At 46.3% G+C, this 22,721-nt stretch overlaps 1 protein-coding gene across 1 annotated transcript in view; it reads left to right on the forward strand.

Annotated features, from left to right (window-relative positions):
* The window catches only part of LOC144134387 (CAP-Gly domain-containing linker protein 4-like), a 29,383-nt gene extending 7,756 nt beyond the window's left edge, over window positions 1-21,627 (forward strand). The window contains exons 2-12 of the mRNA XM_077667308.1: window positions 128-293; window positions 1,689-1,873; window positions 2,810-2,962; window positions 4,062-4,354; window positions 5,553-5,592; window positions 6,879-7,019; window positions 10,552-10,740; window positions 15,932-16,097; window positions 16,920-17,104; window positions 18,077-18,229; window positions 20,047-21,627. Of these exons, the coding sequence (XP_077523434.1) occupies window positions 155-293; window positions 1,689-1,873; window positions 2,810-2,962; window positions 4,062-4,354; window positions 5,553-5,592; window positions 6,879-7,019; window positions 10,552-10,740; window positions 15,932-16,097; window positions 16,920-17,104; window positions 18,077-18,229; window positions 20,047-20,340 (1,938 nt within the window). The 5' untranslated portion in view covers window positions 128-154 and the 3' untranslated portion in view covers window positions 20,341-21,627. The remainder of the gene's footprint in view (window positions 1-127; window positions 294-1,688; window positions 1,874-2,809; window positions 2,963-4,061; window positions 4,355-5,552; window positions 5,593-6,878; window positions 7,020-10,551; window positions 10,741-15,931; window positions 16,098-16,919; window positions 17,105-18,076; window positions 18,230-20,046) is intronic.
* The last annotated feature ends 1,094 nt before the right edge of the window (window positions 21,628-22,721 follow it).

Genomic DNA, 22,721 nt, shown 5'->3' on the forward strand with positions numbered 1-22,721 from the left:
CGTGGGAGCACAGTGTAGAAATATCACGCGAAATGATGTGTTGTTTAGTGTGTCATCTCCTCTCTATGCCTGTGCGTTTTGTGCACTGTGATCGAAACAGGCATTTTTCTTTTTCTTTTCTCCTCAGGCAGTGCAGACACACCAAGTGTCCACAATGTGCGAGCGGGGCGACGCGCCTCCGGCCTTTGTCAGGCTGGTCATCATGACCGAAGGGAGCCCGCTCTTCTCGGAACGCAAGTTTCCGGTCGCCAACACAATCCGAGAGATCAAACAGAAATTAGAACTTATCACTGGTGAGTCTGGTTGCAGTGGTGGTCACCTCTCTGTACATACCATATGGTAAAGATGGTTGGGTTGTTATAACTAATCTGCCTTCATGCCTCAGTTTTGGTAATTTCATGGTGGCCATTATCTAGACAGACAGAATTCTGTAGAAAGTTTTTTACTATGAAATTTTACCGTGTTATAGAAAAAGGCGTTTACTCACCTTGCTTGCACAGGTAATAAATGCACAGATTAAATAAATGTTGTGCATAGTTCTGGTATGACCGCCTTCCAAGCAAGTCTTGACCAAAGTTTTTTTGATCAGAGCTAACCTGTTGTTAATTATGTGCCATATTGTAGTTTTTGTATTGTAGTATTTGTGTTTATTTCTTCCTCTCTATGTGTCATTAGCTCCAGTGTAACTTTACTTGAATGTTGTGTTTGCAATAATCCAACACGAAATGTTCATCGCTATATCGGTTAATGTTTGAAGTTTGTAGATGTATTAGTATTTTGATCGAATTGTTTCTATTCTCGCCCTGTCACGACCGTCAAATGTGGGTTACCCGTATGATTAAATAAATAAATTTATACACATGTTGCATATTGTACTGGATTTGTGTATGGCAGTGTTTCATAGGCACTTTTGTTTGAAACTGCTGCAGCTATTAACAGGAGTTTGGATGCGACTATTTGTTTCATCCAGTGATTCGGATAACCTTCTATTTGATTTGCTGTTCGAATGTTACGAATATTTGTACACACCTACATTCAGTGGCCTATCGAATAGTTGGTCGCATCTTTACTACTCAATGCAGCCAGTGTCTTTAATTTTTGACAGGTGCCTCTGCCAACTCAATGCGGCTGCGGTTGCGCGACTCAGCCACTGCCTGCTTTTTGCCAGGTGCCTCTGCCAACTTGATGCGGCTGGAGTTGCGCGACTCAGCCATTTTCTTTGCTTTTTGCCAGGTGCCTCTGCCAACTCGATGTGGCTGGAGTTGCGTGACTCAGCCACTGTCCTTCCTTTTTGCCAGGTGCCTCTGCCAACTCAAAGCGGCTGGAGTTGCGCGACTCAGCCACTGTCTTTGCTTTTTGCCAAGTGCCTCTGCCAACTCGATGCGGCTGGAGTTGCGCGACTCAGCCACTGTCTTTGCTTTTTGCCAGGTGCCTCTGCCAACTCGATGTGGCTGGAGTTGCGTGACTCAGCCACTGTCCTTGCTTTTTGCCAGGTGCCTCTGCCAACTCGATGCGGCTGGAGTTACGCGACTCAGCCACTTTCTTTGCTTTTTGCCAGGTGCCTCTGCCAACTCGATGTGGCTGGAGTTGCGTGACTCAGCCACTGTCTTTGCTTTTTGCCAGGTGCCTCTGCCAACTCGATGCGGCTGGAGTTGTGCGACTCAGCCACTGTCTTTGCTTTTTGCCAGGTGCCTCTGCCAACTCGATGCAGCTGGAGTTGCGCGACTCAGAAGGGGCATCTGTTATCAAGCCTCTGACCGACAATGATGACGCTCGCATTGACGCTTACCCCATCTGTGATGGTCTAGTGCTGCATGTTTCCGACCCGCAACTCAACACCGACGAATTTAAAGACCTCTCAAGAGTGCAAAAGGTGCGTGCCATGCATGTTGTAGGTATCATACTTAGCTTGGAAATGTTTTGAATCATTCATGTCATTGTTCTGTGCACAAAGATCTACGGCCAGACTCATTAAGACTCTTTTGTGATAATAACACCCAGTGCTGACATTGTGGCTTCTATAATTATTGTTGTAGGCTGCACCGAGTGGGAAGTTGTAGGCAATCATTAGTGTTCGGTTTTCAATGGTGTCTTTCACTCCTAGGCAGCACCAGGAGTTATTTCTGGTGTTGCAAGATTGAAAAGATTTAAAGCCTTGCACCTGGATATTTCAAGTAGAACATCCTGTCGTGTTCCGCTTTGTCTAGTGCTGTAATATCCCAGGGCTCAGTCACGCTAAAGAGTCCGTCGGGCAGTCAGAATGGCCTATCCCATTCTGAATTATGTGGTGTGAACACTAAAGAAATTTACGAAGGGTGCAGGGAGTGGCCCAACTATGCAGAGCAGAGAGGGAGGCCAGCCTCCTTCATATGCCATTGCAGCATTGTCACGCTAGCACGGTCATGAGAATCTGCCGACGCCATTGGCTGGAAATGAGTCCTTTGACGGGGAAGAGCCGCTTTGTTCTCGAGTTTTATCAGACTATAGAGAGTTGGTATGGGTAAGGTAACTGTATGTTCTACTGGAGATTAACTTACTGTCACAACACCAAAAACGATGCTCGTTCCTGTGGGACTTTCTTTACTCCTCTAGTTTAGATCGTGATCTGATGCGGAGTTAGGGCAGTTAAAATCAGTGTAGCCATTTAGCCAGATGAATGTGTGGTTACTTTGCTTCATCTAGTTAGATGCTGTGTCAGTGTTATTGCAGTAAAATTCGACTGCTTTGTAGCCATCTATGAGTTGAGTGGTGTTGCCTGGTTTTCCTTATTTTTGTTTTTCCTGTTTCTTTTGCACTTTTATTCCACCAGGTGGAGCTGTCTGAAGAGGCATACAATCGGCGCAATGACACGGCGCGGGCATTCCTGCAGAAGCATGGGTTGGGCCGCTTCAACGAAGACGCTCAGGAGAGGGCACGCAAGTTGGAAGAAGAGAAAGCACGCAAACAAAAGGAAATTCTCAAGGTGATGATTACTCGCTGATGCTTTCTCTGCAAGACAAAAAAAAAAGACTGTTCAGCATGGCTAAGGCAGATTATTGTGCAGTAGCACTAGTTAACAGATTTCTACCTAAAAGCCTCCAAGGCATTTACCATGAAGACCTCCACCCAGGTGTAAACACATTTGACTTAAAGGCCTTTGCCTTAAAGGCCTTCACCCTGAAGGTCTTTATTCTGAAGGCATTTACCTTGAAGGCCTCCACCCAGGTGTGCGTATGTACATGTGCCGAAAATCTGAAAATGTGTGTATTAGTGAAAAAAATGTAGTGATTGCTTGTTAGTCGCTGCCTCATCTATTTGAATTTTCGGACAAATCGAACTGCCTTGGACCTGCCTCAAGGTGTCAAGCGGCCTTTGTAAAATAACTTTCTAATTTGTGCACACATTAGTATTGGTGCTGGTAAATCAAACTGTATGCCAGTATAATAGGTGTGAATGAGGAGCAGAAAAGACAGTGGATACAAAGGTGACGCTATGAGAATGTATCACACGATCTATCTTTCGTATCCGTTATCCTTTTTTTTTTTTTGCTTCATTCATATCCAAGTATGCCATCCACTATGATCAGTTTCGATTATTTTTATTAGTTCAAATTTGAGTTTATTCTACGTTTTTGAGAGTCCCCACTATGTTCAGTTTAAACGGTTTTGCTCACAGTTAGATGAAGGCTTGCTCGTAAAAACACAGAATATGAACATTTTAAGCGTTAAATGCCTAGAGGTGGTGCTACCTTGCCTTGTGCTGCAAATTTAACACTGTGAACTGTGTTCTGAATTTGTCCACTTCAGGACTTCCTGAGTTACGTTAAAGGCTTTGAATAGCCACATTGAACTGGTTAATAGGCACATGGATTAGAACCTCAGTGTGTTGAACCATTCACTTACCGCAGAAATACATCTCTGATAGGAGGTCTGATAGGAGCTTATGGTAGAAACTTATAGCTTGGTCCTAAACGCTATGTTACCACTGAAGGTGGAGCAGGAATTCATCAAAAGATCGAACCATTTTGAGCTGACTGCGCTTGGCCATACCACTGATGGTTCTCCTCAAAACAATTTTCTCAGGTCATCCATGTGGGGAACCGCTGCGAAGTGGTGGGCATCCCCGGTCAGCCGAGGCGGCGCGGCACCGTCGCCTACATCGGCGAGGTTGACTTCAAGCCGGGTGTCTGGGTGGGCGTCAAATACGACCTCCCGCTGGGCAAGAACGACGGCAGTGTCGCTGGCAAGCGGTACTTTGAGTGCCTTCCCAAGTACGGCGGCTTCGTGCGCCCCATTGACCTCACCATTGGGAACTTCCCACCGGAGGGCGACTGCACAGACGGTGGCGACGATGTAGATCCTGATGAAGAACTGTAGTGGCGGTGCCTGCTGTAGCCATGCACGATGACGCTTCACTTGTTGTAGTCGGTTTACACAGTTGTTTTGTTACTTTTTTTTTTTCAGTTTCTTCTCGATGAGGTTTCCATTTTGCTCACAAGCACGTGCTTTGTCAGGATTGCGGAGAAGTTAGAGGAACCTGCTGCAGTGAGCAAAAACACACTGGGTTGCATAAAAGTCTGTGCCGAAAGAAAGTAGAGGCTTGGCCAGTGGACACAATATCATTGCTGTTGGGGCTGGCTTTTATAGATTGGCTTTTTTCTTAATCTTTTTTAAAGCATCTCTGACCCACACACTTTTTAAACTTCAATCATCCTCTAGTTTAGGTATCGATTATGAAGCTGTTTTGTTTGCGATATTGTTTACTTTCTGGCTACTGGCTTGAGGAACAAAGAAAGGAACAGCTTCATGAAGTGAGGCACAAATGCTGCTTGGAATGGAACAGTTTCTCGTCTCACAAGGGTTTCTAGCTTTTTTATGGACAAACTTTCTAACAAGTGGTTGAATAACTTCAAAGCTCTGCAGATTATTTTTTTTCATGACTTTTTTTTTCAAAGAAACTGCATTGTCCTTTTTTTTTTTTTGCTGCACAAGAAGTGCTTAATGGATTTGTACGTGTACAAAAAAAAAAAGATTTGAAGGGTTTGCTGTGCTGCACGTCTCAATTGTCGGTGACAATGATAGTGTAGCGGCATTGGGCAAGGTGGATTGCCTTGTCGTTAGCGAGAGCATCGTCATTTTCATACAATTTTGCCTCGCAGGTAGCGGCTGTAGCTAGATACACAGACAAGTGTTAAAATTCACAATTTCTGCAGATCTCATGGCAGAGCCATTTTTCTTTTCTATTTCTTAAATGATCAGTCTATGTCTAAGAGGTTGTTGACGGACTCTACCCACTATCAACGTGATCAATTCCTAGTTAGTGCTGGTGTTGTGAAATGCGCGTGTAGAATTGTATGTACAAAGCCAAAGCCTTTTGACACAGTATTCCAAACACCTGCTGGCACAGACTTTGTATGGCCTGGTGTGGTTTGCAAAGGCAGAAATAAGAGATCATCAACAGCTGTGATTACCATCGCACCTGCACTTGTTAAGTTGCCTTTTTTTTTTAGCACATGCGAATTTTTATTACCGAGCTGTTTTTTTTTTGTGTTAAATTTAGGGCATGGCTTTCAGTGTGGAAATTTCTCTCAAGAGGTGGCTTCTACACTGCAAGGTAGGCTTGCGAGGATCTGATTTCGCAATTCATGGATTTAGGATTCATGGATTTAGGTAAAAAGCATTTGGATCTAGAAACTCATGGGTGGATAGTGAGTCAGTTTACCAGTACTATATTGATGGTTTGCAAGAGAGCTGCTTTATTAGTTGTGGGCAGGAAAAAAAAAATGTAGCCTGAAGATGTGGTTACGGATCAGCGTCCTACACTGAAAATAACTCTGCTGGCGGGGTTTAGGGTTGGAAGGATAAGTAATATACAGTTGCTTGCATTGGATTTTCTTTTTTTTTCCCGAGTCATTGTTTCTAAGTTATTTCAACATTCCCTCGACAAGTGTGTTTTTCAGCCAGTTGGACAAAAATAGTTTGGCTGGAGAGTGCAAGGTTGACCGTACCGTCCGGAGTCCACTGTACCTTCGGGCGAGCATTGAAGGAGAAAAAAGTGAATAAAAATTTGCTAAGGAACACAGTGGCGGTCTTGGGTGCTTTTGCCTTTATTGTAATGGCTGCAGAGTCAAAGAACATTGCTGCCTTCCACCCTTTCCAGATATACAAAAATTACTAAATCAAATAAAAACCAGCTAGTTTTTTTGATAACTGGCATGACACTAATATTCACCATGCCCACCGGTTCCTCATATAGTGGTTCAAAAAGTTAAGTATAGCTACGAATTCTTGTCTTAGGGCTTTAATAGGGCTTTAAATGCCAGCTCACGTTGCTTGTGAAACAAGAAGGCGACACTCTTGACAAACGTATCTGCAGCGCTGTTCCAACTGAATGTAATGCCCAGTACTTTCAAAAAACTACAAGTAACTGCTTAACTACTTGATTGACTGACTAGTTGATGCGTTATTTGAAGCTCAACCACATCTGTGCGATTCCTACATGGAGCATTCGGCTGTGCTAAAGCTGCGAAACGTTTTTTGAACTTGTAACAAATCTTGCTGGAACACCCCGACTTAGACTGATAGTGTACTTGCAGAAAAGTACACCTGTAACTTCAAAAATGAAATTACATTTAAGTTATGGCCAGTAATTGATCAGCAGCAAATGCCACTTTGCCTGGGACGTAACGGCTACAAACGCCTCCACAGTAACGTGCTTTGTCATCACTCTAAACTGGGTGTAGATCCCCTGTTATTGAGATCAATGCAGAGCAATCACTGATGCAGTGAATGTAAGGCTAATCCTACCTGAACCACCACCACTAAGCTGCACCGGTATTTTGGATTGGTAGTTTAACTTACCGTGCGGTCTTATGTCACTTGTTCGCGTTCTGCCCCAAGGGTAGGGAGGAACGGGTGGCAACGGGCATCCGCCGCGGCTTCCTCTGCCTCGACAACCAGATGTGGGCACTGCCTGAGGTGGCCTTAGGTGAGGACAAGAGCGGCTCGATGGCCGTGTGCGCCCTCGTCTCGACGGGCCACGTCTACTTCGCTAACTGGTGACTCCATACCACCAAGCAGCCCCTGACGGGAGCAGCGGGTGGTGTGATCCAGACTGTCAAACACTGCGTGACACACTGTACCCCTACTGCTCTCGTGATCCAATTCAGCTATAACTGTGTGACACCCAGCAATCCACTCTCCCACACTCTCAACTTCCCTCTCCCTCAAAGTGGGAAGGGTGTTTCCCTCTAACTTAGAACCTTGTTTCCATCAAGGCTAAATGCAAAAGGTGACCCAGTGCAGGGCAACAGCAACACCGCACCTCAATGGGCATTAAAGATCCCCAGCTGGTCAAAATTAATCCCAAGCCCTACACTACTGCACCTCTATTCTTCCACTGCCACCTTCCTTTCTGTCACTGTGCAGTTGAGGTGTCCACCGTAAATTGTGACAGTTACTGCACCTAATTAATTCCCTCAAAACTGATTTTTTTTTCTCCACTTTGCTTCACACCCTCTCGCGGTCTTCCCTCTCCCTGCCCCCAGATTTTCTTCTCTGCCACCTGGAGACTGAGGCTTTAGACAGACAGGGATAGATATAAGTATGTGCAATCAATGCGCGACTTGACGGCAAAGGTGACACATTATGTTGATGTGTGTGCGTGCTTGCATGCGCAGGAAGCCAACAGTCACCAAAACCAAAGTGCATAAGGGAACTTTTTTTAATATGTAGTGCTGAAAATGGGAGAATACTTCCATTGATCTGTCGCTTAAAGAAAATTATGAAGCAGCAGAAAAAAATTGGCTGTGGTTTAGCTGTTGTTAAAACTAGCTTAATTGCGAAAGCTTCGTCTCCTCGGCACGCCGTGTAATCCTAGTTGAACTGCGAAGGCTTCGTCTCCGCGGCACGTCGCCTACGCAGCGTCTCATTCCGACGCTCTCAAGAACTCAAACCGGTCTCTTCCGAAGTTGGAGTCACTCCAGGGAAGTGGTACGACTTCTAGCCGCATCTTCGTTACGACGCCTCTCGAGCCGTGCGGCGCGTTCTTCTGGCGTCTCTTGAGCACGTTCTCTCTTCCTTGCTTCATTCTGTCGTTGTTGCGTCTCTATCGCGCTCTCCATAACGACCCCCCGTGAGGCGACACCTCCTCTCCCTCTACCCCAGCGGAGCACATCTGGTGGAGCGAGCGGCGACGACGGCGGGGCCATCTGTTGGAGCGCGGCTGCGGCATTGCTATGCAACGACGGCTCAAGGTCGTTCGTCGGCCACGACATACGGCTCAAGTGCGCGACGAGCCGAAATGGCTCGCTGGCTGGCGTAGTAAAGCTTTCGCTTTAAAAACAACCATGCCGCCGGTGGCTCCGATAGGCACATGACGTCACAACGCGCGCCTCGCCGCGGATTTCTCTCTCTCTCTCGCTCCCTAGTCACTAGTGCGCATGCGCCACTAGTACCATCGAGCCACAGGTGTTCAGCCGCCGGGCCTTTCCTCAAAATTCAAGTTTCAAATTTCAGTTTTCTCTTTATGGAGGCAAAAGGCGCCCGTGTGCTGTGCGATGTCAGTGCACGTTAAAGATCCCCCAGGTGGTCGAAATTATTCCGGAGCCCTCCACTACGGCACCTCTCTCTTCCTTTCTTCTTTCACCCCCTCCTTTATCCCTTCCCTTACTGCGCCGTTCAGGTGTCCAACGATATATGAGACAGATACTGCGCCATTTCCTTTCCCCCAAAAACCAATTATTATTATTTCTTTTCCCTCCCTAATTTATCCCTTCCTTTACGGCGCGGTTCGGGTGTCCACCGAGACATGTGAGACGGTTACTGTGCCATTTCCTTTCCTCAAAAACCAAACAAAACAAGAGAGCCGACGGCGTTCGTAGAGTTCATTGGCGCTGACAACTTTGCAAAGGACGTTCATTTTCACGAAAGGAAAGGCGCACAACCGTCTCCGTGGGTAAGTGGAGACCTCAATCTCGTTTTCATGTACGTGGCGTAGCGTTGGTGTCCAACTGCAAAAGCCTGCTTTGATTGCGTTCCGCAAACTGGATAGGCAGCGCGCGCCCTCCCTGCAACCCTAGCTGGGAGGTGGCATGCAGTTAATGGTTGATCGCGAGAGATTGATCACCAAATGAACGCTGCGGCCTAGCTATTGCTGCAGTGCCGCATGTCAGCCACAACGCTGTCAGCGCTATAATCCATTCAGGCCACATCTCTCTCTCACCACCGCCACATGTATCAAAGCACGAATGAGGCGTCCGCATATCTAAGGAGCCAGCTATGCGCCCTTCCTTTCCTCAAAGCCATCGCAGTCTACGACATTGTCAACGCCAACGCCAATCAACACAGTGAACGCCGACATCTTTCGCTTTGTATATCCTGGATTAGCGGAGCTTATCCACATTAATTTTTTTTCTGCTGCTTTAGAATTTCCTTTAAGCGACAGATGAATCGAAGTATTTTTTCCAATTTTCAGCCCTACAAATAAAAAAATATAGAAAAGTTCCCTTATGCACCTTGGTTTCGAGGACTGCTGGGTTCCTGCATGTGTTTATCAAACGAGCCCCAAATTTCCCTTCCCTTGTTTGCTATATACAGTATTGTGCGTTTTTATCGCTGACACTTTCAAAAATTTCCCCGCCTCAACCGCTGGCTCGTTTGCGGTGAAACTGCACACAGAGCTTGCGTATTATGGTAACTTTTGTATCGTAGCAAGTTTTACAATGGTACTTACTTAGTTCAGGCGCACATGATGCGAAAACGTAAGCGTCTACGAGAGATCGGCGAGCCAAAACCCGCAGACGACGCTTTTTCGCTGAGAACCGGCAGTGGCGCCATCTGTTATCGGCAGCGGAAAGCGTCACGACTAGGCCGCCGAGGCGAGCGTTGCAAGGAGCGCGGGCCCTTTGAATATGCCGTTCGGCATTTGCTTCATAATAAGTATTTTCAAATTATAGCACTGAAAAACAAACCAATTCCAGGCGTATCTCATCATTTGCCCGCGCTCCTTGCAAGTAGGTCGGCTTCTAACTGCGATCGGTAAACGCGTTCGCCAGCCCTGACAATCCTCGCAGTCTCTGGCTCTCCACAAGTCAACCTCGATGCTTTCATACGCCGGGGAGCGCGTTCGTCGAGGTAGGCAAGCCGCAGACCTTTGTCAAGTTTCGTACCTTTCGAGGACTTGTGCACGGGCCGGTACAGGGAAAGGTTTTCGAAGTTGAATTTGTTCACCGCTTTCACGGCGCTTGCTCTTTTCTTGTCGCGTGACGTCATCTTTATCTGAAGCAGTGTCCGAGGTCTTCGCCGCTTTCGTCGACTTGGCGCGATTGAATGCGGTTGCACACAGCGCGTTGTGCCATTTTTGCAAGCGACGAAGTTACAAACGAATTTGGCGCCTATGGATCCGCCATCATGATCTGACATGTCTGGCTCAAAGGATTGGGTTGGATTGAAGCATCTCTTACAAACTAGCTTCACAAACAAAATTACGCACTGCTCGGTTTAAATAAACTTAGTTTTTGTCAAAAAATTACTCATTGAAAACTTGCAGTAATTATTTTATTTACTTACCGAGCAAAAATTTAGGCGCATTTACTTGCGCACATCGCTTGCCTATGGATTTGTTTTTGTTCTGGTTTTCCTCGGCTTTTGGTGTAGTGGCTCTTTTCCGAGCGACGTGAATCAGATTCGGTCGACAGGGAAAGGCCAGGGCGAAGTTTCCGGAATCCACCAGCGTCACTCCCAAAGCCTTTTAAACTCACAGGTGAGTGCAGATAAGCAATTTTAACCAGTATCACGGCGACGGCGCATTCGGAAAGCATGTCGCGTCCTGCTGAAACGTGACGTAAGTCCCGTTAAGTCCCAGAGCGGGGCCGATGTCAAGTCTTGTTTGCCCCGGCGCTTCATTACGTAGCTCGATTTAGACGAGAGATTTTTGACCGGTGTTGGGAACGAAAATACAGCGTTGAGCCGCTTCGGAGCCTGGAATTCATTTCTCGTGCGTAGTGCTGCGAGTTTTGTCGCGTCGTAGCCAGGTGCGCCTGACGGCTTGTAGCTCGAAGAACATCGCATAATCACTGACAGAATCGTGCAATTGATCCGCACATGCCGTTTGTCATTTTCGTGCTTTTAAGCCGAGCCTTGCTATCTTTTGTTATTTACGACGCTTTTGTGGTTTACAGCGACGTATAATGGAGGCTGCCACCTTTGGTCACGTGATCACGCCGCCATTACACGCCTCTTGACTGCCCGGCGCCTGCGTCGTCACGACGGCCGCTGCGTATGATCGTTCGGTCCCAATTAAGAGCCAGTGTTTCGGTTGATATCGTTGTAAATGACTAAGAAAACGACACTAGGGTTTGTCCCCTAATAGCTAATTTGATCGCTTGAGGCGTTAAAACGTAATCGGGCTTCATGTCGCGGAGAGCCGCTCAGTACTCCGCTTCGAAGCATCGAATCGATCGCCTCAATGCTTGTCCTTGCTTCGTCGAAGGCTTTGCTGAATGTTTTCATTGTTATTGGACGTTTTTAGCATGCCGGAGACGTACTATCCGAGACATATACCGGTTCACCGGACCCCGCCTGCGCATGCGCAGTGGCATTGTTGGGTTGAAGGGGAGCCACTGCGCGTGCGCAGCCAGCCGGCGTCCGGTAAACCGGTGTACGTCTCCGGTATGCTAAAAACGTCTATTGTCTAAAACAGCGAGGTTTAAAGCTCCTGCAGCTGCACAGGCCGTTGTCGTATTGGGCACATGCATGCAGACATCGCTCAAAAATGTTAACATGCACATCGTACGTATTTGTTTACAACCTGCTAACCGTGCTTCGGCAACGTAAAGTATTTTCTACTGATTTGTTAAAAACAGAAAAGTGACAAAAATAAATATGTACACAAATGCTCACTATCATGGCCGCAATACCATGCATAAGCACCCTTAATTCACTAGCTGGCGTGCAATTGTTTTGAAGGATTCCCAGATATAAATGTAATAACACGCGCATGGCAACGCGTTTATGTTACACTGAGTTCACAACTACGTTAGCCTCACCGAAATTGTTGTATGCTCCACGCTCGATATGTGGAAATGAAAATGCTCAAGGTCTCGGTGTAAGTGATCAGCCTCACTGTGAGCGCTGGCCTGCGAGGTCACAACAGCTGTAACGCAAATGCTTTATTCCGAATGTGGTCCGCGAAACCCGCGCTTCCAGGAGTGAAGTTAAACAGTACCATCAAGACGGCAAGTGTTGTCTGCTCGTACGGCTGTGCGCTGTATGCTGGAGCACAAGTTGTCCTGTTGCGTTCCTGATTTGGCCTCTGGCACTTCTGTTACTAATAACCACACACCTTAACTTATGAGCAATGAGGTCCCACTACACGTGCAGGCGCGACCTCGAGCAACTGACAGCCCGCCGTCACGGTTTCTGCGGCATGAACAGCTTAAGCAGGGCAGAATGGTGGGCCTGTTGGTATTTTCTTCTTTAACATGAACAGCTTGTTCATGCGGCTATGTTGTGCACTTACCCTCGCAGAGTTTACAAGATCAAAAGCTTTCTTTCTAGATTAGCTATCTAGCTCTGGCGGACGTGTTGTGTTCGCTAGTTCGGAAAGGCTGCATTGCGAACAGGGGAAGTATGTCCTTGTGCAGTTCGGGGCCGTGAAACTCGCAAACAATCTCGTACCACACCTTTAACACTCTGACACAATTCCTGCAACCCACAACACAGCACACATTTCCTGTGCCTTTCCACATCTTCATAAAAAAACACATTCGGCAGCCACCCGCGACATTTGTACTGCTGCGTTGCTGTGTTCATGCCGGCGACTTACGAGGCCCATTATGGCGCCAAGTACCGAGCGCGCCTGTGGCGCCGTCTGGCCTAAAACAGAACTGCGCGCTGTAAACAGTCTATAGCCAAGCCCCCTTCCGAACCACCAGTTGTTGTACTGCTCCCAGTGCTTCCTTGACCGCGTGATTGTAGCTAGAGTCGTTGCATATGGTAGCCTCTTGAAAATCTTCCGTTTAGAGCAGTGGCGATTCCTCCGGAAAGATTGGCAAATTTTTGTGGCAGGACGAGCGGAAAGATCCTGTTCCGAATGGCAGCTGTCTTGGAAGCGTGAGTTTTGACAGGCCGCTTCTTGTCGTCTGAATAAACTTCCATATAAGGCACTGCCGACGCGGCCACAGCTACGTAATTGGTCGGCGTATCGGAGCGGCGCGTCACGTTTTGCGTTGCGCGAGATTTTGGAGTCCCAACTAGACCATGACGCCGAAAGCTTGTGTTGTAAGTATGCGCTTACGTTATTGCGCGTACGTGGACATTGCTTGGAAGAACGGCGAGATACCGCTTAAAGGCGGCGTTTTTAACGATCTGTTTTGTCTGACATCACGTTCGATGCCACTGCGGCCAGCCTAATTGGCTCGCAAGGTCAGTTAGGCACCTGTTGTTCTTAAAACTCTGCGGGCATGCCTACATGGCACAGAAAGTGGCTGTGAAGAGTGAGAAGTTAAGAAAAAGTCCCTCGACCCGCTGAGTGAACATAAATGACTGAATGACTAAACTGGCCCACTCCCATTTGGTTTCTGTTGGTTCTAAATTCTACCTTGTCTCCAGTGAGAGTTTTATAATCGTCCAGTTTCTATAGTGTTCACCAGTAGAGCATTTTTGCCTGATCTAGTGATTTCTTTGGTTTGTGTCAATAACGTCACTTATTGGCCTAGTTGAGTGTAAGTAACTTGCCCAGCCGTAAAGTGCAGTTGGCTTACTTTCCAGAGCTTGACTGTACAATGCTTGTTTTTATGAGCTATAATTTCCGGAAAACTGTAAAAGTAGTTGCTTTGGCCAGGGGGCACAAAATCCTCAGGTCACTGATAAACCAAATGGTACACACATAAGTACAGTTACTTGGCACTTGTGTGTGGCAGTTTGTTGCGGCATTGCAATTCAGATATGTGGTGGTACCAGATGGTACCTTGAAATGCATCAGTTCAATATATCGGTGAAGTACTACTGTTAATGTAGGCTACCTTTAACTTGCTTCTTGCAAAACAGTATACTAAAACTGGTTGGGACACTTCAGCTTCGTCTTAAGAGTATGATGCCATAGTGCTAATGGGTAAATGCCCATATATGCGGTATTAGTCATTCTGTAATTTACATTCATAGATAGCTGGTAGTCCTTTTACTACTGTTGCAGTGGTGCAGCGGTTAAGCGATGCGCCACTGCCTCGTCAAGTGGTTGTTTCGAACACAGCCACCAATGGGGCGTATGGGACCTGGGTTGCTCTTCCCGAGCAATTTCTTGTGACCAGTCAATTTAACTGCGACTTGTCGCAGTGCACAGGTTGTGATGGCATCACAATGTCACGTGACCTAGGTGGCCGGCGGGTGACCTGCTTCTCTGAAGATTTTTTGATCACGCTGTTGATTCTAGGCTTTGCACTGAACGGGACACTATCACCTTAAAATATGTACCTTGTACAAGGAAGCGTGCATCCAGCTTATTAGCTTTGAATGAGATCATTAGTGATGATGATGATGAATTTTATAGCGCAAGGGCAGCTGTGGCAAATGAGCTCCATAGCACAAGGAATTTTCGTCTGCTCTAAGCATTTCTCTGCCGTTAAGCGAACACCAGGCTAGGGAAAAGCTTGTACCCATTGCATCAATGGTGGGCACCCGGCGACACTGGGAATTGAACTTCGCTCCTCCAGCATACGAGGGGGCTGCTCAAACAAATTAAGCCACCGTTGCAGTGATATCTTTAGTGCTTGTCTTAAAGAGTTTATGCCTTAAAGAGTTATGCCTGTTTGTTTTCTGGTAAGCTTCAAAGTAAACTGTGGAAATTGGAAAAGTAATGGGCCACCACATCTATATCCATCGAGGTGCAGAGTTGCAGAAGCTTTTGTGGCTGTGATTTCCTGCTGCTATCTTCTGTTATTTTGACAGCTGTGTGCTGGGTGTGTACTAGGTGTTGTTTTCAAGGTACAGGATGGCAGGTTATGCAGTTAGAACCTGTAGAAGCGGCCCCTGTAGAAACTGTTCCTGTAAAAAGTGCCTCCCCCCCCCCTCCTCCCCATTGTCCAACCCCTCCAAGAGTTACGGATGCTGATAGCAAGGTTGCGTTTTCAATCCAGGTTATGATGGCCATATTTCGATGAAGGTGAAATGCACAAGCACCTGTGTGGTGTGTGATGTCAGTGTACATTTAAGAACCCCAGGCCACATGTATTAATTCGAAACCCTGTATTACAGTGTCTCTCGTAGCCCGTGTGCAGCTTCGGGATGTCAGACCCCACAATTTGCAGTTGCATAAATCTGCCCCAGAAGTGGATGTCTAATAAATTTAATGTTCAGATTTGTTCACAGCACTTCGATGTTCTTAAAAGCAGTCTCATGATAGATGCTGGCATGGATTAGCATTCACCTGAAGGCGATGCAAGTAGGGCTTGACATTCATGTATTGTTCAGCAGTCCATTCATTCCTGCTTTCCATCCTTCACTCTTGTTTACTTTTGTGCTTGAAGCATCATATGCACACCCTGTTTCACTTGGTGCAAAATTCAGCGCCCATTGTGTGGCTGGAGCTCATTTCCATTTCATAAAGGTGTATGAGCCCAGCAGTGGTGAAAAGTTAGGCATCTGGTTGCCAATAGAAGAAAAAAAAGTGGGCTCCCTCATGGTGCTTTCACCTTTTTTTTGCATTGTATCGTGGTGCATTTAATTGCTATGAAGCGTAGACCTCAGTTAATTTAAGACTGGTGTTTACAGAACCATGCTATGGTTAGGCTGATATATTGCTGGTCGTATGGCTCGTAAAAAATGTCTGCACATGGGAGCACAGTGTAGAAATATCACACGAAATGATGTGTTGTTTTGTGTGTCATCTCCTCTCTATGCCTGTGCGTTTTTTGCACTGTGATCGAAACAGGCATTTTTTTTTATTTTCTCCTCAGGCAGTGCAGATACACAAACTGTCCACAATGTGCGAGCGGGGCGACACGGCTCCGGCCTTTGTCAAGCTGGTCATCATGACCGAAGGGAGCCCGCTCTTCTCGGAACGCAAGTTTCCCGTCGCCAACACAATCCGAGAGATCAAACAGAAATTAGAACTTATCACTGGTGAGTCTGGTTGCAGTGGTGGTCACCTCTCTGTACATACCATATGGTAAAGATGCTTGGGTTGTTATAACTAATCTGCCTTCATGCCTCAGTTTTGGTAATTTCATGGTGGCCGTTATCTAGACAGACTGCAGACAGAATTCTGTAGAAAGTTTTTTACTATGAAATTTCACCGTGTTTGTTGTGGAAAAAGGCGTTTACTCACCTTGCTTGCACTGATAATAAACACACAGATTAAATAAATGTTGTACATAGTTCCGGTATGACCGCCTTTCAAGCAAGTCTTGACCAAAGTTTTTTGATCAGAGCTAACTGTTGTTTTTTATGTGCCATATTGTAGTTTTGTATTGTAGTATTTGTGTTTATTTTTTGCTCTCTATGTGTCATTAGCCCCAGTGTAACTGTACTTGAATGTTGTGTTTGCAATACTGTAACTCGAAATGTGCCGTCGCTGTATTGTTCATTGTTTGAAGTTTGTAGATGTATTAAGTGTTTTCATCGAATTGTTTCTATTCCCTTTTTGTCATGATCCTCAAATGTGAGTTACCAGTATGATTAAATAAATAAATTTATGCGCATGTTGCATATTGTACTCGATTTGTGTATGTCAGTGTCTCATAGATGCTTTTATTTGAAACTGCTGCATCTATTAACAGCAGTTTGGATGCGACTTTTTGGTCTGTCCAGTTAATTGGATATCCTTCTATTTTATTTGCTGTTCGAAAGTTTAGAATTTTTTTAGACCCCTACATTCAGTGGCCTGTCGAATAGCTGGTCGCTTCTTCGCTACTCAACTCAGCCAGTGTCTTTGCTTTTCGACAGGCGCCTCTGCCAACTCGATGCGGCTGGAGTTGCGTGACTCAGAAGGGGCATCTGTCATCAAGGCTCTGACCGACAACGATGATGCTCGCATTGACGCTTACCCCATCTGTGATGGTCTAGTGCTGCATGTTTCCGACCCGCAACTCGACACCGAGGAATTCAAAGACCTCTCAAGAGTAGAAAAGGTGCGTGCCATGCATGTTGTAGGTATCACACTTAGCTTGGAAATGTTGTGAATCAGTCATTTCATTGTCCTGTGCACAAAGACCTACGGTCAGACTCATTAAGACTTTTGTGATAATAACACCCAGTGCTGACATTGTGGCTTCTATAAATGTTGTTGTAGGCAGCACCGAGTGGGAAGTTGTAGGCAACCATTTGTGTTCTGTTTTCAGTGGTGTTTTTCACTCCTAGGCAGCACCAGGAGTTATTTCTGGTGTTGCAAGATTGAAAAGATTTAAAGCCTTGCACCTGGATATGTCAAGTAGAACATCCTGTTGTGTTCTGCTTTGCCTAGTGCTGTAACAGCCAAGGCTCAATCACGCTAAAGAGTCCTTCGGATGGCATGTACTCACTGTGGTCTTTTTCTATGCCTAGGTCATTCTGAATTATGTGCTGTGAACACTGAGGAAATTGGGAAGGATGCAGAGAGTGGCCCTGCTATGCAGAGAGGGGACCAGCCTTCTTCATGTGCCACTTGCAGCATTGTCATGCTAGCACGGTCATGAGAACCTGCCGACGCCATTGGCTGGAAGGGAGTCCTTTGACGGTGAAGAGCCGCTTTGTTCTCGAGTTTGATAAAACTCGATAAAACTATAGAGAGCTGGTATGGGTAAGTATGTTCCACTCGAGATTAACTTACCGTCATAACACAAAAAACGATGCTCGTTAACACAGAAAACGATGCTCGTTCTTGTGGGACTTTCTTTACTCCTCTAGTTTAGATCGTGATCTGATGCTGAGTTAGGGCAGTTAAAGTCAGTGTAGCCGTTCAGCTGGACGAACATGTCATTACTTTGCTTCATCTAGTTAGATGCTGTGTCAGTGTTCATTGCAGTGAAATTCGCCTGCTTTGTAGCCATCTGTGAGTTGAATGGTGTTACCTGGTTTTCCTTATTTTTGTTTTTCCTGTTTCTTTTGCACTTTTTTTCCACCAGGTGGAGCTGTCTGAAGAGGCATACAACCGGCGCAATGACACGGCGCGGACATTCCTGCAGAAGCATGGGTTGGGCCGCTTCAACGAAGACGCGCAGGAGAATGCACGCAAGTTGGAAGAAGAGAAAGCACGCAAACAAAAGGAAATTCTCAAGGTGACGATTACTCACTGATGCTTTCTCTGCAAGACAAAAAAAAAGACTGTTCAGCATGGCTAAGGCAGAATATCGTGCAGTAGCACTAGTTAGAAGCTTTCTACCTAAAGGCCTCTATCCAGAAGGCATTTACCATGAAGATCTTCACCCTAAAGGCCTTTACCACAACGGCCTTTGCCTTAAAGGCCTTCACCCTGAAGGCATAGAAGGCCTCCGCCAACGTGTACGTACTATGTACATATGCCCAAAATCTGAAAATGTGCCTATTAGTGAAAAAAATGTAGTGAATGCTTGTTAGTCGCTGCCTCATTTATTTGAATTTTCGGACAAATCGAACTGCCATGAACCTGCCTGAATGTGTGGAGCGACTTGTGTGAAATGACTTGCTAATTTGTGCACACATTAGTAGTATTGGTGCTGGTAAATCAAATTGTATGCCAGTATAATGGTGTGAATGAGGAGCAAAAAAGACAGTGGATACAAAGGTGACGCTATGAGAATGCATCACACCATCTATCTTTCGTATACGTTATCCTTTTTTTTGCTTCATACATATCCAAGTATGCCATCCACTATGATCAGTTTCGATCGTTTTTGTTAGTTCAAATTTGAGTTTATTCTATGTTTTTGAGAGTCCCCACTATGTGCAGTTTAAAAGGTTTTGCTCACAGTTAGATGAAGGCTTGCTCTTTAAATCACAGAATATGAACATTTTAAGTGTTAAATGCCTAGAGGTGGTGCTCAGTTGCCTTGCGCTGCAAATTTAGCACTGTGAACTGTGTTCTGAATTTGTCCACTTCAGGACTTCCTGAATTTCGTTAAAGGCTTTGAATAGCCACATTGAACTGGTTAATAGGCACATGGATTAGAACCTCAGTGTGTCGAACCATTCACTTACAGCAGAAATACATCTCTGATAGGAGCTTATGGTAGAAACTTATAGCTTGGTCCTAAACGCTATGTTACCACTGAAGGTGGATCAAGAATTTATCTTAGGAAACGAAATAGCAACTAAAACGAAGGACCAGAAAAAGAGATACACGGACATGCGCTAACTTAAACTGTTTTCTGTGCCAAATAAATTGAGCAAGGTTCCGGTGTCAGTGATACGCAAGAAAGGAAATGGTAACACCACAGAAGGGTGTGCAGTTCGTCACGGCACTCAATTTGTGCAGTGCAGAGTTGGAGTGGTGTACAGGATTCCGTTCTCGTGTGGCCATTTCTACGTGGACCAAACAGGCAGGTGTCTCAATGAACGCCTGTTGGACCACGCTAATTCTTTGGGAGGCTCTTGTTCTTCAAAGTTGGTTGCACATTGCCTGTGCACTCCATACTTTGACAACAATGTTGTGCTGTATCGTCATAAAGAGCAACTAGTATGGGAAGTAGTAGAGGGTTATCATATCTTCACAGAAGGTGACTCGTGTGTGAGCAGCACTTTGATGGCCTTGTCTAAGCGTGAGATATGGCTGTTGGAACAACGTGGGAGCCTGTGGTTGCTTAAGATTCAGCAATTGTTATGTTCCTTTCTTTTAGGTTAGTAAGTCTGTGATGATGACATGAGGATGTGACGCAGTGATTAGAGATTATTTATATGTGATTTTCCGATTAAAACAGTCAGTTTTAAGTCAGCGCGTGTCCGTGTATCTCCTTTTCTGGTCCTTCGTTTTAATTCCGCTGTTTAGTTCCTTAAGATGCAATACCAACACGACCACTATGCTATGTTGCTACTAGGAATTTATCAAAAGATCGAACCATTTTGAGCTGGCTGCGCTTGGCCATACCACTGATGCTTCTTCTCAAAACAATTTTCTCAGGTCATTCACGTGGGGAACCGTTGCGAAGCGGTGGGCATCTCCGGTCAGCCGAGGCGACGTGGCACCGTCGCCTACATCGGCGAGGTCGACTTCAAGCCGGGTGTCTGGGTGGGCGTCAAATGCGACCTCCCGCTGGGCAAGAACGATGGCAGCGTCGCTGGCAAGCGGTACTTTGAGTGCCTTCCCAAGTGCGGCGGCTTCATGCGCCCCATTGACCTCACCATCGGGAACTTCCCACCAGAGGGCGACTGCACGGATGGTGGTGACGCTGTAGATCCTGATGAAGAACTGTAGTGGCGGTGCCTGACACGATGACGCTTCACTCATAGTTGGTTTACACAGTTTAGTAACTTTTTTTTCTTCTCGCTGAGGTTTCCATTTTGCTCACAAGCATGTGCTGTGTCAGGATTGCGGAGAAGTTAGAGGAACCTGCTGCAGTGAGCAAAAACACACTGGGTTGCATAAAGGTCTGTGCCGAAAGAAAGTAGAGGCTTGGCCAGTGGACACAATATCATTGCCATTGGGGCTGGCTTTTATAGATTGGCTTTCTTTCTTAATCTTTTTTAAAGCATCGTTGACCCACACCCTTTTTAAACTTCAATCATCCTCTAGTTTAAATATCGGTTGCTAAGCTGTTTTGTTTGCGATGTTTACTTTCTGGCTACTGGCTTGAAGAACAAAGAAAGGAACAGCTTCATGAAGTGAGACACAAATGCTGCTTGGAATGGAACAGTTTCTCGTCTCACAAGGGTTTCTAGCTTTTTTATGGGACAAACTTCCTAACAAGTTATTGAATAGCTTCAAAGCTCTGCAGATTTTTTTTTTCGTGACTTTTAGTTTTTTTTTTTCAAAGAAACTACGTTGTTTGCTGCACAAGAAGTGCTTAATGGATTTGTACTTCTACAAAAAAATATGTTGCGGAGGGTTTGGTGTGCTGCACGTCTTGATTATTGATGATGATCATGGTGTAGCGGCATTGGGCAAGGTGGGTTGCCGTGTTATTAGTGAGCGCATCGTCATTTTCGTACAATTTTGCCTCGCATGTACTGGCTGTAGCTAGACGCACAGGCAAGTGTTAAAATACATGATTTCTGCAGATCTCATGTCGGCTGCTGCTTGAAGACGCTCCTCGATCTCGGCGTCACTCCCCGAGTTGCACCAGACAGGTGGACCGGTACGCCAGGGAGAGAGGTCTCCAGTGTGCGCCGGAAAAGTCCGAGTTGCTAATCCTGAAGAACCCGAGGACACCCCTAGCGCAGAACATCTCGGTGTATATAGAGAACCACCCAGTACAGAAACCCACGGAGATCAAGATACTAGGGCAGTATATCCCGCAGGGGCGACAGAACACTACCACTATGAAGAAGCTTACAACATCCACCGAGCAAATCCTCCGCATGATACATCGTATCCGAAATAAACACCATGGCATGAAGGAAAGGGACACCATCCGCTTAGTGCAAGCTTTCGTGATCTCTCGGATAATGTACGGGACGGCATTCCTTAACCTCTCCAGGTCGGAAATTGAAAAGTTGGAGGTACTCATCAGGAAAGCCTACAAGACGGCACTGGGGCTACCAAACTCCACGCCAACAGCAAAGCTCATGGCTCTAGGAGTACATAATACCCTCAAAGAGATGTGGGAAGCACAATGGTTCTCACAACTGAATCGGCTCGCACTCACAAAACCCGGCAGAGAACTGCTCGATAAAATCCATGTTAATCTGCCCTATACAATTGACCAAAGGGAAGAGGTCCCACGCGATGTGAGAAGACGCATAAACGTGCACCCCATTCCGCGGAATATGCATCCCGCATATAACACCGAGAGGAGGAAAGCAAGAGGTGAATCCCTGCAGAAGAAATGGGACAAGCAAATTAACACCCTTTACGTGGACGCAGCAGGACCAAATAATGGAGTCATGACTATTGTGGTCTCAACGCCTTCAGGGTCGATGGTGAACTGCGCCTCGGTGAAAACATCTAACCCCACTCACGCAGAGGAGGCAGCTATTGCATTAGCTGTAGCATCTAACCCCAACGCCGTTGTGCTCACTGATTCCCAGAACGCCTGTCGAAACTTCAATAACGGATTAATTCACAAGTCAGGGTTGTCATTGCTGACTAAGCATCCACCCAACCAGGTCTCAGTAATCTGGTTCCCCGGTCACCTGGAACTACCAGGAGGAAACGAAGCCGCCCACAGGCATGCCCGAGCTCTTCTATACCGGACGTCTCCCCCTGCTGACCATGAAGGGTGCCGCGACCTAATAGGCTTAGCAGTGTATGCTGACAATCTTGCGCCATACAGAACAGCCAGAAAGGAGTACCCAACACCACACAAATCCCTCAACAAGTTAGAAGAGAACACCCTTAGGAGACTACAAACCAACACCTACCCAACACCAGCTAAATTACACCAGTGGTACCCTACACTATACTCTCCACAGTGTCCACATTGTGGAGCGATAGCTAACCTCTACCATATGGTGTGGGCATGCCAATATAATCCCTTAGTTGACCCCATTCCCAACCCCTCGGAGGAGCAGTGGGAGGCTATTCTGCTCAGCGATGATCCTGACCGTCAGCACTGGCTGGTGGGGAGGGCCAGCGCAGCAGCAGCAGCCAGTGGACTACCGGACTAGGCGGTCCACCCACATGTTCGGAGAACATTG

Source organism: Amblyomma americanum, chromosome 5 (assembly GCF_052857255.1).
Source record: "Amblyomma americanum isolate KBUSLIRL-KWMA chromosome 5, ASM5285725v1, whole genome shotgun sequence".
NCBI classification, from domain to species: domain Eukaryota; kingdom Metazoa; phylum Arthropoda; class Arachnida; order Ixodida; family Ixodidae; genus Amblyomma; species Amblyomma americanum.